The sequence below is a fragment of the Pelophylax lessonae genome, assembly GCF_965119305.1.
Source record: "Pelophylax lessonae genome assembly, chromosome: 7".
Taxonomy (NCBI): domain Eukaryota; kingdom Metazoa; phylum Chordata; class Amphibia; order Anura; family Ranidae; genus Pelophylax; species Pelophylax lessonae.
The window spans coordinates 78,165,412-78,183,405 of NC_138774.1; the positions used below are offsets into that span (position 1 = coordinate 78,165,412).

A 17,994-nucleotide genomic window follows, 5' to 3' on the forward strand; every position below is an offset into this window, starting at 1 on the left:
TTCAGCTGGTCTCTGCTGAACCGGTCACATTTTTAGCCATTTAAGGCCAGCTTTACTGTTGAAGTCCATTGTAGACACAAAAACTAGAGATGAGCAGCAAATTTCAGTAAACTTGAACAGCAAAATAACTGATTTCATTTTTGATAAAATTTCTATGAAATTGGCCTCTAACTTATCAGAAAAAGCCATGTGATTTACTTTTTTTAATAAGGTTATTTATTTTAATTATTTTAAGCAAATGGTGCATACAAAAAAAAATTTAAAATAAAATAAAAAACCAAATAAGTGGAAACATATTTAACTACTTCCTGTCCGCCTGCCGTCAAATGGCGGGGGAGCAGTGTGGCTCTTGTTCTGGGACAAGGTCATATGACAGCTCTCATGGCGGCAAATCCTGGCTGCGATGTGTACCTAGGACACGGCACAACACCGAGCTCAGTAAAAATGTGATGACGTGGCTTTTTATCCATGCAATTAATGTCTATAACAACATGCTGAGCTAGATGAGAAGTGGTCGGACACTAGGGCGACAGCTCTCCTCTGAGAGTGAAGACGGCTCTAGATCGGGTTAAAGTAAACACAGGAGAGCACCTCTAAGTGTAGCAGTTTACTGTTTTAAAAAGGCAATCAGGCAAATATATACTCACATAAATGAAGGGATAAAGGCTCTTAGTAAAGGTGACGATCCAGCAGATGGAGGAGAAGGCGTCCAAGCCTGGGGTACACAGAGGTCTTCCTGCGCCGGAGTCCCATGGGCGAGTGTAGTGTACTGTATACCCGGAAGCAAGCTGGATGGAGAGCAGCTTGGGCCGCAACGCCGGCTGGCATGTGACGTCACCAGAGAGGGGAAAACACAACGCATTTCTGAGCATGTGCAAAGCTTGTACGGAGCATGTGCGCTCCTTTCTCAAGTGTGTATGGGACATAGAAGAGTCGGGTTAATATAGGGGAGTAAATTGGTACGTAAAAAGCGTAAATACACAAATATGAGGTCTTAGTGACTGGTACATACATAAAAATATGAGCAATTAAAGATGTATGTGTGTAAAAATAAGATGCCTCATCAGCCCACATCAGTGAAGGAGAAAAATTATTTATTTACAAAATGTACTAATAGAAAGTAAGAAAAACTTTTTTTTCTCAAAATTTCAGAACTTTTTTCTTTTGTTTAATAAAAAATAAAAAGCCAAGTGGTGATTAAATACCACCAACAGAAAGCTCTATTTGTGTGAAACAAATAATAAAAATTTAATTTAGGTACAGGGTTACATGATTGCGCAATTGTCATTCAAAGTGTGAAAGCACTGAAAGCTGAAAATTGGCCTGGGCAGGAAGGAGGGGGGAAGTGCCTGGTAGGCAAGTGGGTAAACATTCTATATCCTTATAGGGAATATATATAGGGAATAATATATATATATATATATATATATATATATATATATATATATATATATATATATATATATATATATAATATATATATATATATATATATATATATATATATATATATATATATATATATAGGGAATAATGGATCTTTGGTGATTCTCAAGATGCCGCTCCACATAAACCATAAAAGAAAGAGGAGAGCCAACTAGTGAAATAATGTATGAACTAGTTTATTCCATTTAAAATCCACTAATATGCATGTATATGGGATATAAATATGCAAAGCACATCATAATAAAGGGTGGGGATCAGGGTGCTCACTTACCCCGGACGCGTGATGTACCAGAAAAAGTCAGTAAATGACGAAACGTCAGGGACGTGGCCATACGACGTGCCTGGTGATTGATCGGGTGAGCGGCGGTGTTTCACCGGAGAGTCCTGGACCCGTCCTGGAGAGTTTTAGTTTATGTGGAGCGGCATCTTTAGAATCACCAAGGATCCATTATTCCCTATATCCTGTGCAGTGGTGTATATTCCAAAGCATTATCAGCCCTATCCATGAGAGTGGAGGGCAAAAAGTGGGGTGAGTGTTCTAGCTGAGGGGAGTGGAGCACAAAGGTGGCGGACACTTTGTTGGTGTGTTTCTGTTCAGCTTACACTGGAATCTCACCGGATCATCACATATCACTATTCTCCTACTATTGGACTTTTAGTTTTCCTACTATTGGACTTTTAGTCCACTGATTTATTGTCCATTAATTATTTTGGGATTGGGATTTGATTTTCAGTGATTATTTGAACACATGTATATATATCTATTTATTGATTTAATTGTTTGTTTATTTTGTTCACATATATTGTGTGCACTTTTCTGAGTTGAGCGCTGCTAGGTGGGATTATTTTTATTTTTCACTTTTTTTTGGTAAATAAAAACGACTGCAGTAGGGAACAGACACAAAAAGATACACTCCGCATCTTCCCTAATAACTTTTCTGTTTATTTGGCCCAACTGAAGATTTTTTACACACATGATTACGTATTACATTAATATAAAATTTTACTTTTATGGTAACAAGGGGCGTAACATAGGTAGGCTAGATTCTAATCAGAATATAATCAAAACAAAATGAGTGCAGTGTGCAATACATAGGCAAAGCGTGCAAAGTAAAACCTGCCTGGTGTGTTCCTTGTTCTTCATGATGCTCTCTGCGCTTTAAACGACCTCTGAGACTATCACAGTGAAGGTGCATTTATATGGAGACTTGATTACACACAGGTGGATTCTATTTATCATCATTAGTCATTTAGGTCAACATTGGATCATTCAGAGATCCTCACTGAACTTCTGGACTTCTGGAGAGAGTTTGCTGCACTGAAAGTAAAGGGGCTGAATAATTTTGCACACCCAACTTTTCAGTTTTTTATTTGTTAAAAAAGTTTGAAATATCCAATAAATTTCGTTCCACTTCATGATTGTGTCCCACTTGTTGTTGATTCTTCACAAAAAATTACAATTTTATATCTTTATGTTTGAAGCCTGAAATGTGGCAAAAGGTCGAAAAGTTCAAGGGGGCCGAATACTTCCGCAAGGCACTGTGTATATATATATATATATATATATATATATATATATATATATATATATATATATATACAAGTCCATTGCATCATTAAAACCACCTTAAACTATTGTAATTTTTCTATACATCCAATGCATGTTGATAAACTGGTGAATTTTAATTGAAATAACAGAAATATCGGCAAAACAAAATCTGTTATTTTTGCTCATCGTTAATAGGAACCCTGTTTCAGTAAACTACCCTATCTACCCAAGCCTAAAGCCAGCCATACATGGATCAAAATTTTCATGATTCAGCAGGGACTGGCTGAATTTCAATCCACGTATGGGCTAACTGGTTGTACATAAGTTGATATATCAATCGACTTGTGTACAACCAGCCTGTCAGGCTTTTCCCAAAGGATCAGTGACCCTGGCTATAGCTGACAACACTGATCATTGTATTTTGATGGCGGGAAAGGCTTCTTGGCGGGAAATGGCTCAGTGGGAGTGAGACATTGAATGTGTGGATGTAGCAATTGGCTTATACTTTTTTTTATGTTCAACCTGCTGGTTGGACGTAAAAAAAAATAATCATGTATGGCCAGCCTAAAGATTGGCTGGCAAATTATTCTGTCTATGGTTGCTAACATATATTTTTATTCTTACATCCAACAGCCCCACAAAAATTATCACGGAGGCATAAATGCTCTGAGAGTAGCATTAGTACTGACTCCGGGGTCACTAATTCCAAACGCAGGAGCCAAGAGGACCTGTTGCCGGTGGAAGAAGATTTAACTGCCTTCATTGTTCCTAGAAGCACTGTTATCTCAGAGGGATTTAGAAGACCTAAGATTGACATCCAAGTTCAAACAGTAGATAACAGGGTAAATATGGATTATTTTCCTTTTTATGCCCTTTCCTTATCTTAGTTGACGACTTCTTATCTATACCTCAGTTTCTGTTGTTTTTTCTACAACCTTATCACTGCACTTATTACCTATCTTGCTCTTTGCCCTGGCTGTATCCTTGGCCTAGAACTGCCAAACTTCTCTTTTAATTATCCCTTGAGTGACCAAATTAGCAGAAAGGACACTTAGGAAATGTAGTAAAAACTTAAAAAATGAACATTATTGCCAGGTGTAATAAAATAAAAAAAATGACATTGTCAGTGTCACTCAGTCCCATATATAGTATTAAAGTGGAGTTCCACCCTATTTTTATACTTACCTCCATCTTCTCGCTCCGGGTCACCTGAAAAAGAAATGGATAATCGCATATTTTTTTTTTTTTACTTACCTCGTAGCGAAGAAAATATACTTACCTTACTTCCTTCTTCCTCCTTCCTCGGCCGCGGCCCGTCGTCACTTCCTGGCTCTGCAATGATTCCTGGGAGCTGAACGTCATAGCTCCCAGGAATCATTGCGCCTGCACCGGCCCCGACGTCAGTTCCGGGTCGCGCGCGTCATCCCCTTCTAAACAGCTTCTGGGCATGCCCAGAAGCTGTGGAGGGATGACGCGCGCGACCCGGAAGTGACGTCGGGGCCGGCGCAGAGCATCGTGGGACCAAAGAAGGCGGAAGAAGACGCCGAAGAGGACGCGCTGGCTTCAAGCTGCCCACATCTGAGATGGCAGCGCTGGACAAGACGTTTGCAAGGTAAGTATTTGTCCTAACAGGTAAGTGCAACCCGGGACAGATCAGAGGCTAGCCATTGTGGAATGCACTAGCCCTGACTGTCCCGGGGGTATTAAAAAAAAAAAAAAAAAAAATCCAGGGTGGAACTCCGCTTTAATAAAGATAAGCAATCATTGTAAAGTTAAAGGGTTTTTTTTATTGTAATGTATTCTATGCCCCCCTAATACTTACCTGAGCCCATCTTTATCCAGCGATGTTACAGGAGTGTCTCAGCTGCCCGGGACTCCCCTCCTCGTTGAATAAGATAGCAGCATGGCGCGATTGGCTCCTGCTGCTGTCAATCAAAGTCAGTCAGCCATTTAGGACAAAGAGGGGGCGGGGTGGGGCCGGGCCATGCTCCATGTCCAAATGGACACAGGGAGCTGAGGCTCGGCTCGGGTGCCCCCATAGCAAGCTGCTTGCTGTGGGGGCACTCAACAGGAGGGAGGGGCCAGGGATCCGAAAAGAGGAGGATCCAGGCCACTCTGTGCAAAACCAACTGCACAGAGAAGGTAAGTATGACATGTTTGTTTTTTCAAAACAGACTTTACAATCACTTTAAAGTAGGAAGAAAGACAATACAATTACCTACCTTTCCACCTCTTAAATGTTGCCTCCCCACTTCTCTTATATTTCCTGCAGTTACTAACAAATTTTTATAAGGTGGCCTCACACTAGTAGAATTGTGTTCAAAATTTTTTTTTGTTTTAAGAATGTTTGTTTAATTTTCTCAAGGTTCATTCTCGACTGTAGTCACAAGAAAACGCAAAGAAGCAGGATGGAAACATTTACTTGAATGAACAACCTTTTCATTTAATTTGTGATTAAAGTGTTTATAAAGGCAGAAGTTTTTTTTTTTTCTTTTATCTTAATGCATTCTAAACCTTCTGTGTGCAGTAGTCCCCTCAGCCCCCTAATACTTACCTGACCCCCATCTTGGTCCAGCGAGGTTGCACGAGAGTCTCGGCTGTCCAGGATTCTCCCTCGTCATTGTCTGAGACAGCAGCGGGCGCCATTGGCTCCCTCTGCTGTCAATCAAAATCAGTTCGCTAATGAAAAGAAAGAGGGGGCGGGACTGGGCCGTGGCTCCATGTCTGAATGGACACACATATAGCCTCGGCTCAGGTGCCCCCATAGCAAGCTGCTTGCTTTGGGGGCAGGAGGGAGGGGCCAGGAGTGCCGGACAAGGGACCCAAGAAGAGAAGGATCTGGGCCACTCTGCAAAACTACTGCACAGAGCAGGTAAGTATAACACGTTTGTTATTTTTAAACAAAAACAAAAAACAGGTCTTTCACCGCATGCCGACCGCCGCACGACTATTTACTGCGGCGGTCAGCCCCTCACAGGCAAAGCGACGTAGGACTACATCGCTAGCCTGTGAGGCTCTAGGGAGCGAGCGCGCACCCCCGAAGGCGTGCTCCCGCTCGGTCACGGACCCCCCCCCCCCCCCGCACGTGTGCCCGGCGTACCCGATGTCCGCCGGTCACTCGTGATCGTCCGTTACACCGGGAGAAAGGCAGGCGGCTAATGTAAACAAAGCCGCCTGTCATGCTCCCCTGTGTAAGAATGGAGATCATACGGTTCTGCTATGTAGGACCGTTGATCACTGTTCTTACACCTCAAGCCACATCCAATCACAGTAAGTGCCCCTAGGGACACACTTAACCCCTCCCTCTCAAAAAAGTTAACCCCTTCACTGCCAGTGTCATTTTTACGGTAACAGTGCATATGTATAGCACTGATTACTGTAGTAATGTCACTGGTAACCCCAAAAGTGTAAAAAATGTCAGTCAAGGGTCTGATCTGTCCGCCGCAATGTCGCAGTCCCGCAAAAAAAAAAACGCAGATCGCCGCCATTACTCGTTAAAAAAAAAAAACAAAAAAAATGACAAAAATCTTTCCCTTCATTAGTAAATGCAATAACTTTTGCGCAAACCAATCAAAATACGCTTTATGCGATTTTTTTTTTTTTACCAAACATATGTAGCATAAAACAAATTGGCATAGAATGTTAAAAAATTTAGATTTTTACATTTTTTTTGGAATTTCATATAAAAAAATGTGAAAAATATTGTTATTTTTGCAAAATTGTCGCTCTTTTTTTGTTTATAGCGCATGATCAAAAATCTCACAGGTGATCAAATACCACCAAAAGAAAGCTCTGTTTGTGGGGAAAAAAAGGATGTCAAATTCGTTTAGGTACAGCGTTGCATGACCGCGCAATTGTCCGTTAAAACCACGCAGTGCCGAATCGCAAAATAGGCCCTGGTCAGGAAGAGGGTAAAATCTTCCGGGGCTTAAGTGGTTAATATCACTTTAACATTTTCTTTTAATTTTCTTTGGAAATGTACATTAATTCCAAAACTGATTGTTAAAAGCAAACAAAGTTTTGATACTTTTGAACAACATTTGTCAAGTCATCGAATGTACTGAGAATGTTCGTAGGAATGTTTGTACAAATATTCATACAAACATTTGTTTAAAAAATCTACTCGCGTATGGCTGGCTTAACTTTTTGCATAACGGTCAAGGCAAGTGTGCCTGTCTGTGTGGCTGTTACTGTTGGTGCAGCTAGCGGGAGTTCTTTCCCGACCAAAAATTCCTTAGAGCTAAGGACACTGGGGGGGGGGGGGGGGTGATGTCACTGCTCTAAAGATTTAGCAGTGTTGCACAGACAGATACACTCGCACATGACTGCTCGGAAAAAGTTAAAAAAGATTAATATAATAAAGCTGAACTCCAGCCCAAATTATTTTTCCCAGCTGCCTGCACTGAAAGGGTTACCTGCTCCTTTTATTCTAAGGGAGAGGACAGCGGAGATATACTTACCTGATCCATCGATCCTCCCCGCAAAAGATTGGTGCAGCATCCCCACGCTCCAGCGGTCCTGAAAACGGTCTGTTCCTGACATCAGCATGCTCCATAGACAGAAAAAGTCCACTGCAGGACCATGGGGGAGTGCTGTTTTGCCGGAGGATTGGTGGATCAGGTGAGTCTAAACTTTGTGCTCGCCCCTAGAAAAAATGAGCAGTTGACCTATGCAGTGGGGGCAAAACCCCACTGCATGGGGAAAAATAAAATTTGCCCAGAGATGGGCTTTACTATTTATTAGAAACTGTATGCAGGATATATTAGAGCAGTGAGGGGGAAACATTTAAAAGGTGGGTAACTGTATTGCCTTCCCTTCTACTTTAAGCCTTGACATTCACTAACATTTTTAGTTTTCCTGTACCCTTAAAGTGTATATAAATCCAAAAACAAAAATATATTATATTGGAGCTTACCATTCCTTAGGCTGCTTTATTAAAGTTTTATTTCTTTATTTGTACCTGGTAATCCTGCATATAACACATATCCTGTCCCAGGCCAGCAACGTGCACTCCACTCCACTGTATCTATGGTGGCAGCTATGGTCGCACCTAGGCAACATGTCTGCCTTTGTTCATCTCCATTACATGGTCGTTTGAATAGGTTGGTTGTTTACCAAAGAAAAAACAGGAAATACCAGTTTTATTACAGAGCTGGTCATGGACATTTAACCACTTGGCCACTGCTCACATTGCTGCTACTGCAGCAATGTGGCTTGATACCGTCCAGCGACGTAGACCTACGTCGCTGGACTCCTCCCCCTGTAGGCGGCACGCTCCCGCTGTTTTCAGTCACAGCGGGAGTCAGGCCAGGGGAGGAGCTGCGGCGATCGCCGCCGCTCTTCCCCGATCGTCGGGAATCGAGTGAGGAGATCTGCCCGCTTGTGTAAACAGAGCGGGCGGATCTCCTAAGTGACAGGGAGTGACAGATCGCAGTGTTCAGCATAGCTGAACATATGCGATCTGTCCCTGTGTCAGTCAGTCACCTCCCCCCCACACGTTAGTTAACACCAGACATACATTAACCCCTCCCTCTCCAATAAAATTAACCCCTTCCCTGCCAGTGTCATTTTTACAGTAACAGTGCATATTTATAGCACTGATTACTGCAGTAATGTCACTGGTACCCCCAAAAGTGTCAAAAATGTCAGTCAAGGGTCCGATCTGTCCGCTGCAATGTCGCAGTCCTGCAAAAAAAAATCGCAGATCGCCGCCATTACACGTTAAAAAAAAACACCAAAAATGACAGAAATCTTTCCCTTAGATAGTAAACGCAATAACTTTTGCGCAAACCAATCAAAATACGCTTATCGTGATTTTTTTTACCAAACATATGTAGCAGAAAACAAATTGGCCAAAAATTAAAAAAAATTTTGATTTTTACATTTTTTTGGGGGGAATTTCATATAAAAAAATGTTAAAAATATTGTTATTTTTTCAAAATAAACGCTTTTTTTGTTTATAGCGCAAAAAGTAAAAATCACACAGGTGATCAAATACCACCAAAGGAAAGCTCTATTTGTGGGAAAAAAAGGACGTAAATTTCGTTTGGGTACAGCGTCGCGCGACCGCGCAATTTTCAGTTAAAGTTGCACAGCGCCGAATCACAAGAAGTGGCCTGGACGTAAGACAGCAAAATCCTCCGGTGGTAAAGTGGTTAAAGCAGAACTAAACCCAAGAACAAATTTTTAATATATTGCATTTTACCAGTCCTTAGAGGTGGTGGCTGCATTAGATTTCCTTTTTCAGATGGAGAACATATCAGCTAAAAAATACAGCAAAAACGATCTTTTTTAGTTTCACATATTGAGCACACATGTAACTTACATACTGCGAGCCTCACATTTTTTACTTTTTATGCCATATGGCATAAGGAACACCTCCCTGTGTATCCTTTCTGTTCTACAGACTGCCCATGTACCTATCATTGTGAGCCATTGTCATTACACTTTTTGCATATTTATTTGTATTATATTTCTATAGTCTCCTAAATATATATTATGGTATGTCAACCTTTTTTAGGTTCTGTGCAATGATCTGCCAAGTTTGGAGCCAGGACAGTTAGAAGTTGCCTCCTATTGTGGTAAGAGTCATGAAAACCTGTCATATGAGCACTGAACAGATTAGAAAACACACACCAGTATTTATTCTGAATGGTTTAAAGTAAATCTGACATAAATCTGGCCTATAAATACTGAGAACCTGCTGATTAATGCATAAACGAAGGTTACCTCCAGTGGATCTCGTAGTATAGGGAGCTGAAGTTTATGTACAAATCTCAACTTTAATGGTTTTAGGGACCCTATCTTCCCCCTAAGCTACATATTGTTCTTATAATGGGATAGATGGTCTTGGCTAAGAAAGAGTCTCAGTTGGTAGTTAGGGGGTAAGCATCATTTGTACAGGAAAATGTATTTTATAGTATCCTCAGTTTTGAGTTATCTTGGCTTGTGGCAATTACAACAATCTAACCTTTGGAGGCATCTGTGCTTTTCACAGATGAGAGCAGGTTCACCCTGAGCACATGTGACAGACGTGAAAGGGTCTGGAGAAGCCATGGATTCAGCATGACCAGTTTGGTGGTGGGTCAGGGATGGTCTGGAGTGGCATATCCATGAAGGGACTCCCAGACCTCTACAGGCTATACAATGGCACCCTGACTGCCATTAGATATTGGGATGAAATATTTGGACCCATTGTCAGACCCTATGCTGCTGCAGTGGGCCCTGGGTTCCTCCTGGTGCATGACAATGCCAGGCTTCATATGGCGAGAGTATGAAGCCGGTTCCTGGAGGATGAAGAAATTGATACCTTTGAATGGCTCCCAAGCTGGCCTGACCTAAACCCAATAGAACACCTCTGGGACATTATGTTTCGGTCGATCTGAGGCTGCCAGGTTGCACCTCAGTCTGTTCAGGAGCTCAGTGAAGTCCAGGTTTAGATCTGGGAGGAAATACCCCAGGACACCATCCGTCGTCTTATTAGGCGCAGGCCCCAACATTGTCAGGCATGCATACAAGAACGTGGAGGCCATACAAACTACTGAGTACCATTTTGAGTTGCTGCAATGAAATTTCAGCAAAATGGACTATCCTGCTGCATTCTTTTTTCACTTTGATTTCTGGGGGTGTCTTTGAATTCAGCCCTCTGTAGGGTGATAATTTTCATTTCCATCAAATGATGTGACATCCTTTTGTACCTAACACATTACCCAGTCCATATCAGTATAGATACCTAGCATGATATTTTTCCTCATTGAGATCTGATGTGTTTTCAAAGTGTTCCTTTAATTTTTTTGAGCAGTGTATATATTACATTATCAGATTGGTCCAGTGGCCCTTTTTAGAATTGTTATTTTCCTATATATGTTATTGCATTAAGAGGGGCACATATTATTGGCCTGGATGGAAGTTGGAAAGGCTCCTGATTCTGCAGCACCAGCCAGACATTTACAGTAAGCCGGAATTCTGGATAAGAATTCAGTGGTGGCACATATGATGATTTAGCAGAGTCATCTTCCTGCAGGGGTCTTGGCTGAGTCTGTTTCCTCTCCTACAGTAGAATCTGGGAAATCGTTTTTATGTGAATCAATGACATCAATTAACCGTCACTATATGTGCTTTGTGCCCTTGTCCTGCTCTGCCAAAGGGACACCATTACTTAGAGCTAAACTTTATGTGATTAATAAAAAAAACTGCTAAACAGGCGACTTTGCATGTCTCTTCTGCTGAGAAAAAAATACCCCTTCCCTCTTCTTCCTAGCAATCTTTTAAAATTGCACATTGCCTGTGACGCATGTGATGTGCAGTGAACTCCCTGGCTGTTCGAAGCCTTTCTTAATCGAATATACACTCACCGGCCACTTTATTAGGTACACCTGTTCAATTGCTTGGTAATACAAATTGCTAATCAGCCAATCACATGGCAGTAACTCAATGTATTGAGGCATCTAGACGTGGTGAAAACAACTTGCTGAAGTTCAAACTGAGCATCAGAATTGGGAAGAAAGGGGATTTAAATTACTTTGACATGACATGGTTGTTGGTGCCAGACGGACTGGTCTGAGTATTTAAAAAACTTCTGATCTACTAGGATTTTCACGCACAACCATCTCTCGGGTTTACAGAGAATGGTGCAAAAAATGAGAAAATATTCAGTGAGCGGCAGTCCTGTAGAGGAAAATGCCTTGTTGATGTCAGAGGTCAGAAGAGAATGGACAGACTGATTTGAGATGATAGAAAGGCAACAGTAACTCAAATAACCACTCGTTACAACCAAGGTATGCAGAATACCATCTCTGAATGCACAACACTTAGAACTTTGAAACAGATGGGCTACAGCAGCAGAAGACTACACTGGGTGCCACTCCTGTCAGCTAAGAACAGGAAACTGGGGCTACAATTTGTGCAGGTTCATCAAAATTGGACAATAGAAGATTGGAAAAACGTTGCCTGGTCTGATGAGTCTGGATTTCAGCTGCGACATTCAGATGGTAGGATCAGAATTTTGCGTTAAAAAATATTAAAGCATGAATCCAACCTGCCTTGTATCAACGGTTCAGGCTGATGGTGGTGTTGAAAAGCTGTGGGGGAAATTCCCTTGGCACACTTTGGGCCCCTTAGTACCAATTCAGTGTAGTTTAAATGCCACGGCCTACCTGAGTATTGTTGCTGACCATGTCCATCCCTTTATGACTACAGTGCACCCATCTTCTGATGGCTCCTTCCAGCAGGATAATGCACCATGTCACAATGCTTAAATCATCTCAAACTGGTTTCTTGAACATGACAATGAGATCACTGTATTCCAATGGCCTCCACAGTCATCAGATCTCCATCCAGTAGAGCACCTTTGGGATGTGATGGAACGGAAATTTGCATATGGATGTGCAGCCGACAAATCTGCAGCAACTGCATGATGCGATCATCAATATGGACCAAAATCTCTGTTGAATGTTTCCAACACTTTGTTGAATCTATGCCATGAAGAATGAAAGCAGTTCTGAAGGTAAAAGGGGGTCCAACCCGGAACTAGCAAGGTGTACGCAATAAAGTGGCTGTTGAGTGTAGTGCTCTGGGAATCCCTTGTTCTGTATTTAATATTTATTTTTAAATAAATTGAATAATTCCAATATTGAAGCAGGCATGTAGATAGGAAAGATTACACAATATGGAGCCTCATTTTAAATGTTTTCACCCAAGATTAACACAAATTTCACTCAAGATTCATACATTTTTCTAATTGGATTCCATCAATTCCTTCCACTGTTTTTTTAAATTTATTTTATTTGAATAGGAGTGACCTTTTATCTGTGTACAGCATAAGATGAGGCCATGTATCCATAAAATAATTAAAGAAGAATTTTATAATATGACCGCTCTAATTCACCATTATAAATTCATGATCTGTTCTAATTTCCCCCCTGTAGACACACTAGATTCGAGACACAGGACAGATAATCCCATGCATGCACCGAGATATGACTGCACTATGTCTGATCAGGGAGCACAAGTTGCCCCTAATCCCCAGGTGACTGACCACCACATACAACACAACATCCCTGGGCAAAGGAGAAGACAGGGGAGGAAAAAGAAGTTGACTCAGACAAAGGTAGGTGGAAAATAATAATGAATTATGGATTACATGGGGAGTGTCATTGATTATGCAAATTCCAATACTTCCTAACAGCATTGCAAGTAGTTCTTCCCTTCTGGCCTCAAAAGCTTTGCTGTTGGCCAGCAATGCTGCCCTTTGTAGTTATGGAATAATGGATTCAAATTAACAAAAACTATAATACGTATTACCTAAACCTGTCCCCACTCTATCCAAAACATAAAAAAAAAAGCTTTGGGTGGACATTCATATTTAGGTGGCATTGTCTGCAGATGCTGAAATATATAGCTGTGCATGTGTAGGTAAATTGTTTACATAGTCTTCAGAAAAACTGTGATCAATGTGATTATCAATGGTGGTACACTGAGGGCTGTGGAGGAAGATGAGGACAGAGGTCAGAACCCTCGAGAAGGGGTGGAAATGAAATTTTGCACATTGCGCATAGTGCACCTCTGAACCTTGCACTCCATACGTAGCGCACACCTGAACCCTGCACTCTGTACGTAGCATAATCCTGACATAATCCTGAACTCTGTACATAGCGTAATCCTCAACACTGCACACTGTACATAGCGTAATCCTGAACTCTGCATTCTGTACATAGCGTAATCCTGAACTCTGCATTCTGTACGTAGTGTAATCCTGAACTCTGCATTCTGTACGTAGTGTAATCCTGAACTCTGCATTCTGTACATAGCGTAATCTGAACTCTGCACTCTGCACGTAGCGTAATCCTGAACTCTGCACCCTGTACGTAGTGTATTCCTTAACTCTGCACTCTGTACGTAACGCACCCCTGAACTCTGCACTCTGTACGTAACGCACTCCTGAACTCTGCAATCTGTACGTAGTGTAATCCTAAACTCTGCACTCTGTACGTAACACACTCCTGAACTCTGCACGTAGCGTAATCCTGAACTCTGCACCTTGTATGTAGTGTGATCCTGAACTCTGCACTTTGTACGTAATGCACTCCTGAACTCTGCACTTTGTACGTAATGCACTCCTGAACTCTGCACTCTGTATGTAGCGTGATCCAGATACAAGTGAACCTTTGAGTGCAACTATGCTGCTAATGCAGCCAGCGATGATATGGAGTTTGAAAACCCTGATCTAAAGTCTAGGATAAAATTGACTTGGTATAGACTGCAGATACTGCTGGCTAGTTTGCCCATTGTGGAGTTTTTTTTCTCTAATTGCTGTTTTTTTTTTTTGTCTCAGGAGGTTAAAAGGAAGGTACAGCCTACAAGACAAGATGTGTCAATTCTCATGGATATTGGGTGAGAAGGTCCTTCTTTCTAGTTTAATGGCTCATGATGTCATTTTGTTGTGACATGTTTCAGGAAATAAAGCCTAAATACCAGTTGAACTCAATTAAATTAGTTACCAACATTCCAGGAATGTCAAAACAAAGGGTGTTTTTAATGTCTTTTAATTTGCTTTATTTCTAAAACAGCCACAGCCTTAAAAGCTGCCACAGCCACAGAATAGAAAAGTTTGTCCCCTGCCAGCATTTTGCAGAGTAGGATCCTTGCTCACTTATGAGAAGCAGTGATCTCTCTGCAGAGATCCAACACAATTCCTGACTCTGAGTCAATAGGCTCACAGGAGATACCCGAGTTGTATTGTCTGTGTTGTCATGGCCCACCCAGTCAGTCAATAGCTACCTTCAGGTGCATCCTCACTTGTGAAGTGACAAACAGGCATCCAGCCTTTTCCAGCTGCCTTGTGTTCTTGTTTACTGCAACAGCATTAGAGGGCTAGTTCAGCTTTTTAGAAAAAATAAAAAGATGAGTACTGTACACCCTTCCCTCCTCCCCTGTCCCTGGGTGCTGATCTGGAAGTACACCGTTGGCCAGTGCAGCAGTCTCAAGATTTGAAATCCCAGCTCTTCTTCCTCTTCCTTTTGCTGTGCTTTCAGGATGGATCAGAGTGATGCTAGGGCTGGCATTGACCATTCAGAATCATTCTTATCCATCCTGGAAGTGCTGCACAGAGAAGAGAGAGAAGAGTGTGCAAACCCCCAGGCCGCTGCATCAGATGCGTGGTCACCTGCAAAGGTAAGTACAGAGCAGGGGCAGACTGGCAACATTAAGCCCAGGGGGCAAATATAAACCAGAGCCCCATGGTGCAGCGGCTCGGCCCCACTCCTAGGGGGGGGGGGGGGCTGTGCTCTGTCCTTGTCTTTAACCTGCATTCAGTAGGCCAGCAGCAGGGGCTTTTTACTTCTCTTCACCAGAAAACTTTAGACATGTCTATGGCAGAAGCGGTGCAGCCTTTTTATAGGACATTAGAGCGGCCCAGGGGGCAATTGCCCCCCTGCCCCCTGGCCCAGTCCTCCCCTGGTACAGAGGGTACTAGGGGGATGGGGAAGTTGTACGGTTTTAGATCACCTTTTTTTGGGGAGGGGGTTTAGAAAGGGTGACCTTACACTTTAAGACTTTTGCTGAGCCACCTGGACACTGGCTCCTGCCTAGGTTGCTTTGTGGATGATCCACATCTGATTCTAACAAGTCTGCACTACATTATTTTAGATAAAGACTACATTCTTAATATGCTTCTAACTATTTCTCTTTACGGATCCTTATTAGGAATGAAGACAAGTTGATAATAACAGTGGTTGCAGTAGTATGCATGTCTCTTTAACCAATCTCTGGGTCTCTTCTTGTCTTCTCAGTCATGACACAGCCAATTTGAAGTCTTACAAGTCCTCCTATGGATGTTCAGGTTTGCTCTGGCTTTCAGTCAAGTGTTTGACTTTTTTGTCCCTTGTGTTCCTCCTTCTGTGTGGATCACTGTTCATCTTTCCTTTAAGCCATACAAAATGTCCTTCACAGCGATTTTCCTGGACTTTGATGCTCTCCTACGTTAATGGACCTCCACCCACATAACAAGACATGGAGTGACATGCAAAGACTTTTAGGAGAGACGCTCTGGATATATGAAATATGCTTTATGCTGGACAAGGGACCCACAAGATGCAGACTGTACCCACACACTTCAGCCATCTAGGTCCCAGTGGGCAAAGTCAAAAACTGACAATAGTATTGATGTAACAGTGAAAGCAACCAAGAGAGAAATACTTCAGTGTATATATTGTACATTGGCATCAAGTAAGGGAATGTATATAATTTAAACAGAAAAGGCTAGTCGGTTTGTGAAAGTATGTATTTCAGATAAAATGTGCTTAGATTTATTAATGTGTATGTCAAAGATAATGAATGAGGTAAAAGTGAGTGTGACTTTATGAGTGAGTCTTGCTCTACACCGCTGACCATTGACCTGCAAAGCAATTGATTTAAGTATTTATTATGACAGTTGCACATTGAATATAGCACCACCATCCTTAACCACTTAAGCCCCGGAAGATTTTACCCCCTTCCTGACCTGGGCCTATTTTGCGATTCGGCACTGCGTGACTTTAACGGACGATTGTGCGGTCGTGCGACGCTGTATCTAAACTAAATTTACGTCTTTTTTTTTCCCACAAACAGAGCTTTCTTTTGGTGGTATTTGATCACCTGTGCGATTTTTTGATCATGCGCTATAAACAAAAAAAGAGCGTCAATTTTGCAAAAATAACAATATTTTTTCACATTTTTTTATATGAAATTCCCCCCAAAAAAATGTAAAAATCTAAATTTTTTTACATTTTTGCCCAATTGGTTTTATGCTACATATGTTTGGTAAAAAAAAATGCAAAAAGCGTATTTTGATTGGTTTGCGCAAATGTTATCGCGTTTACTAACAAAGGGAAAGATTTTTTGTCATTTTTGTTGTTTTTTTTTTTTAACTAGTAATGGTGGCGATCTGCGATTTTTTTTTTGCGGGACTGCGACATTGCGGCGGATAGATAGGACCCTTGACTGACATTTTTGACACTTTTGGGGGTACCAGTGACATTACTGCAGTAATCAGTGCTATACATATGCACTGTTACTGTAAAAATGACACTGGCAGTGAAGGAGTTAACTGTATTGGAGAGGGAGGGGTTAAGTGTGTCCTAGGGGCGTGCTTCTAACCGTGATTGGACATGGCTACTGGTGTAAGAACAGAGATCAACGGTCCTACATAGTAGAACCGTCTGATCTCCATTCTTACACAGGGGAGACTGACAGGCGGCTTTGTTTACATTAGCCGCCTGCCTTTCTTCCGGTGTAACGGACGATCGCGAGGGGGGGTCCGTGACCGCGCGGGAGCGCTCGCTCCCTAGAAGCCTCACAGGCTAGCGACGTAGTACTACTACGTCGCTTTGCCTGTGAGGGGCTGACCGCCGCAGTAAATAGTCGTGCGGCGGTCGGCAAGTGGTTAATATGGTGAGTTGAGAGTAACTGCATATTACAGATTCTGTTTGCTAGAGAGACAAACTGCAATTGGTCAGGTAAATCGGTAAAGTTTTTTTTAATAAACTCATGTCAGGAAGCTGTAGCAGCCAATCAGGAATTTACTTTCTCGATCCTAAAAGCAATGCAATGTGAATTGATTGGCAGGCCTAAGCTTACACAAGACCTGTTATAAGGAACAAGCTGGGGACTTTGGGATTGTTTAAACTTGACTTCTTGCCATGGTGCCACCTTGCCAGAGTCTAATAAAAACGTAAAGGTTTTCTATAATTTGTTGTGCCTAAAAATATAGCTGCCTGTTTTGCCTGTGATTCCCAACACTTGCCCATGATTCCCTATTGACACCAGTAGACTCAATGCTCCATGCCACAGCACTTAAAACGCATCTTTATATACCCACTTAAAGACCCGGCCTATTTCTGACACGGGTTGTTTACAAGTTAAAATCAGTATTTTTTGCTAGAAAATTACATAGAACCCCCAAACATTATATATTTTTTTTTTAGCAGAGACCCTGGAGAATAAAATGGAGATCGTTGCAATAC

At 41.8% G+C, this 17,994-nt stretch overlaps 1 protein-coding gene across 3 annotated transcripts in view; it reads left to right on the top strand.

The window, feature by feature from the left end:
- The window catches only part of LOC309560155 (uncharacterized protein), a 129,010-nt gene extending 112,646 nt beyond the window's left edge, over window positions 1-16,364 (top strand). For 2 of the 3 annotated variants that reach the window (XM_082263719.1, XM_082263718.1), the window contains exons 8-12: window positions 3,629-3,837; window positions 9,516-9,576; window positions 12,922-13,103; window positions 14,328-14,386; window positions 15,784-16,364. In XM_082263719.1, coding sequence (XP_082119845.1) covers window positions 3,629-3,837; window positions 9,516-9,576; window positions 12,922-13,103; window positions 14,328-14,386; window positions 15,784-15,997 — 725 coding nt within the window. In that variant the 3' untranslated portion in view covers window positions 15,998-16,364. The remainder of the gene's footprint in view (window positions 1-3,628; window positions 3,838-9,515; window positions 9,577-12,921; window positions 13,104-14,327; window positions 14,387-15,783) is intronic. The other variant, XM_082263720.1, reaches the window with a different exon arrangement.
- Window positions 16,365-17,994: the final 1,630 nt, after the last annotated feature.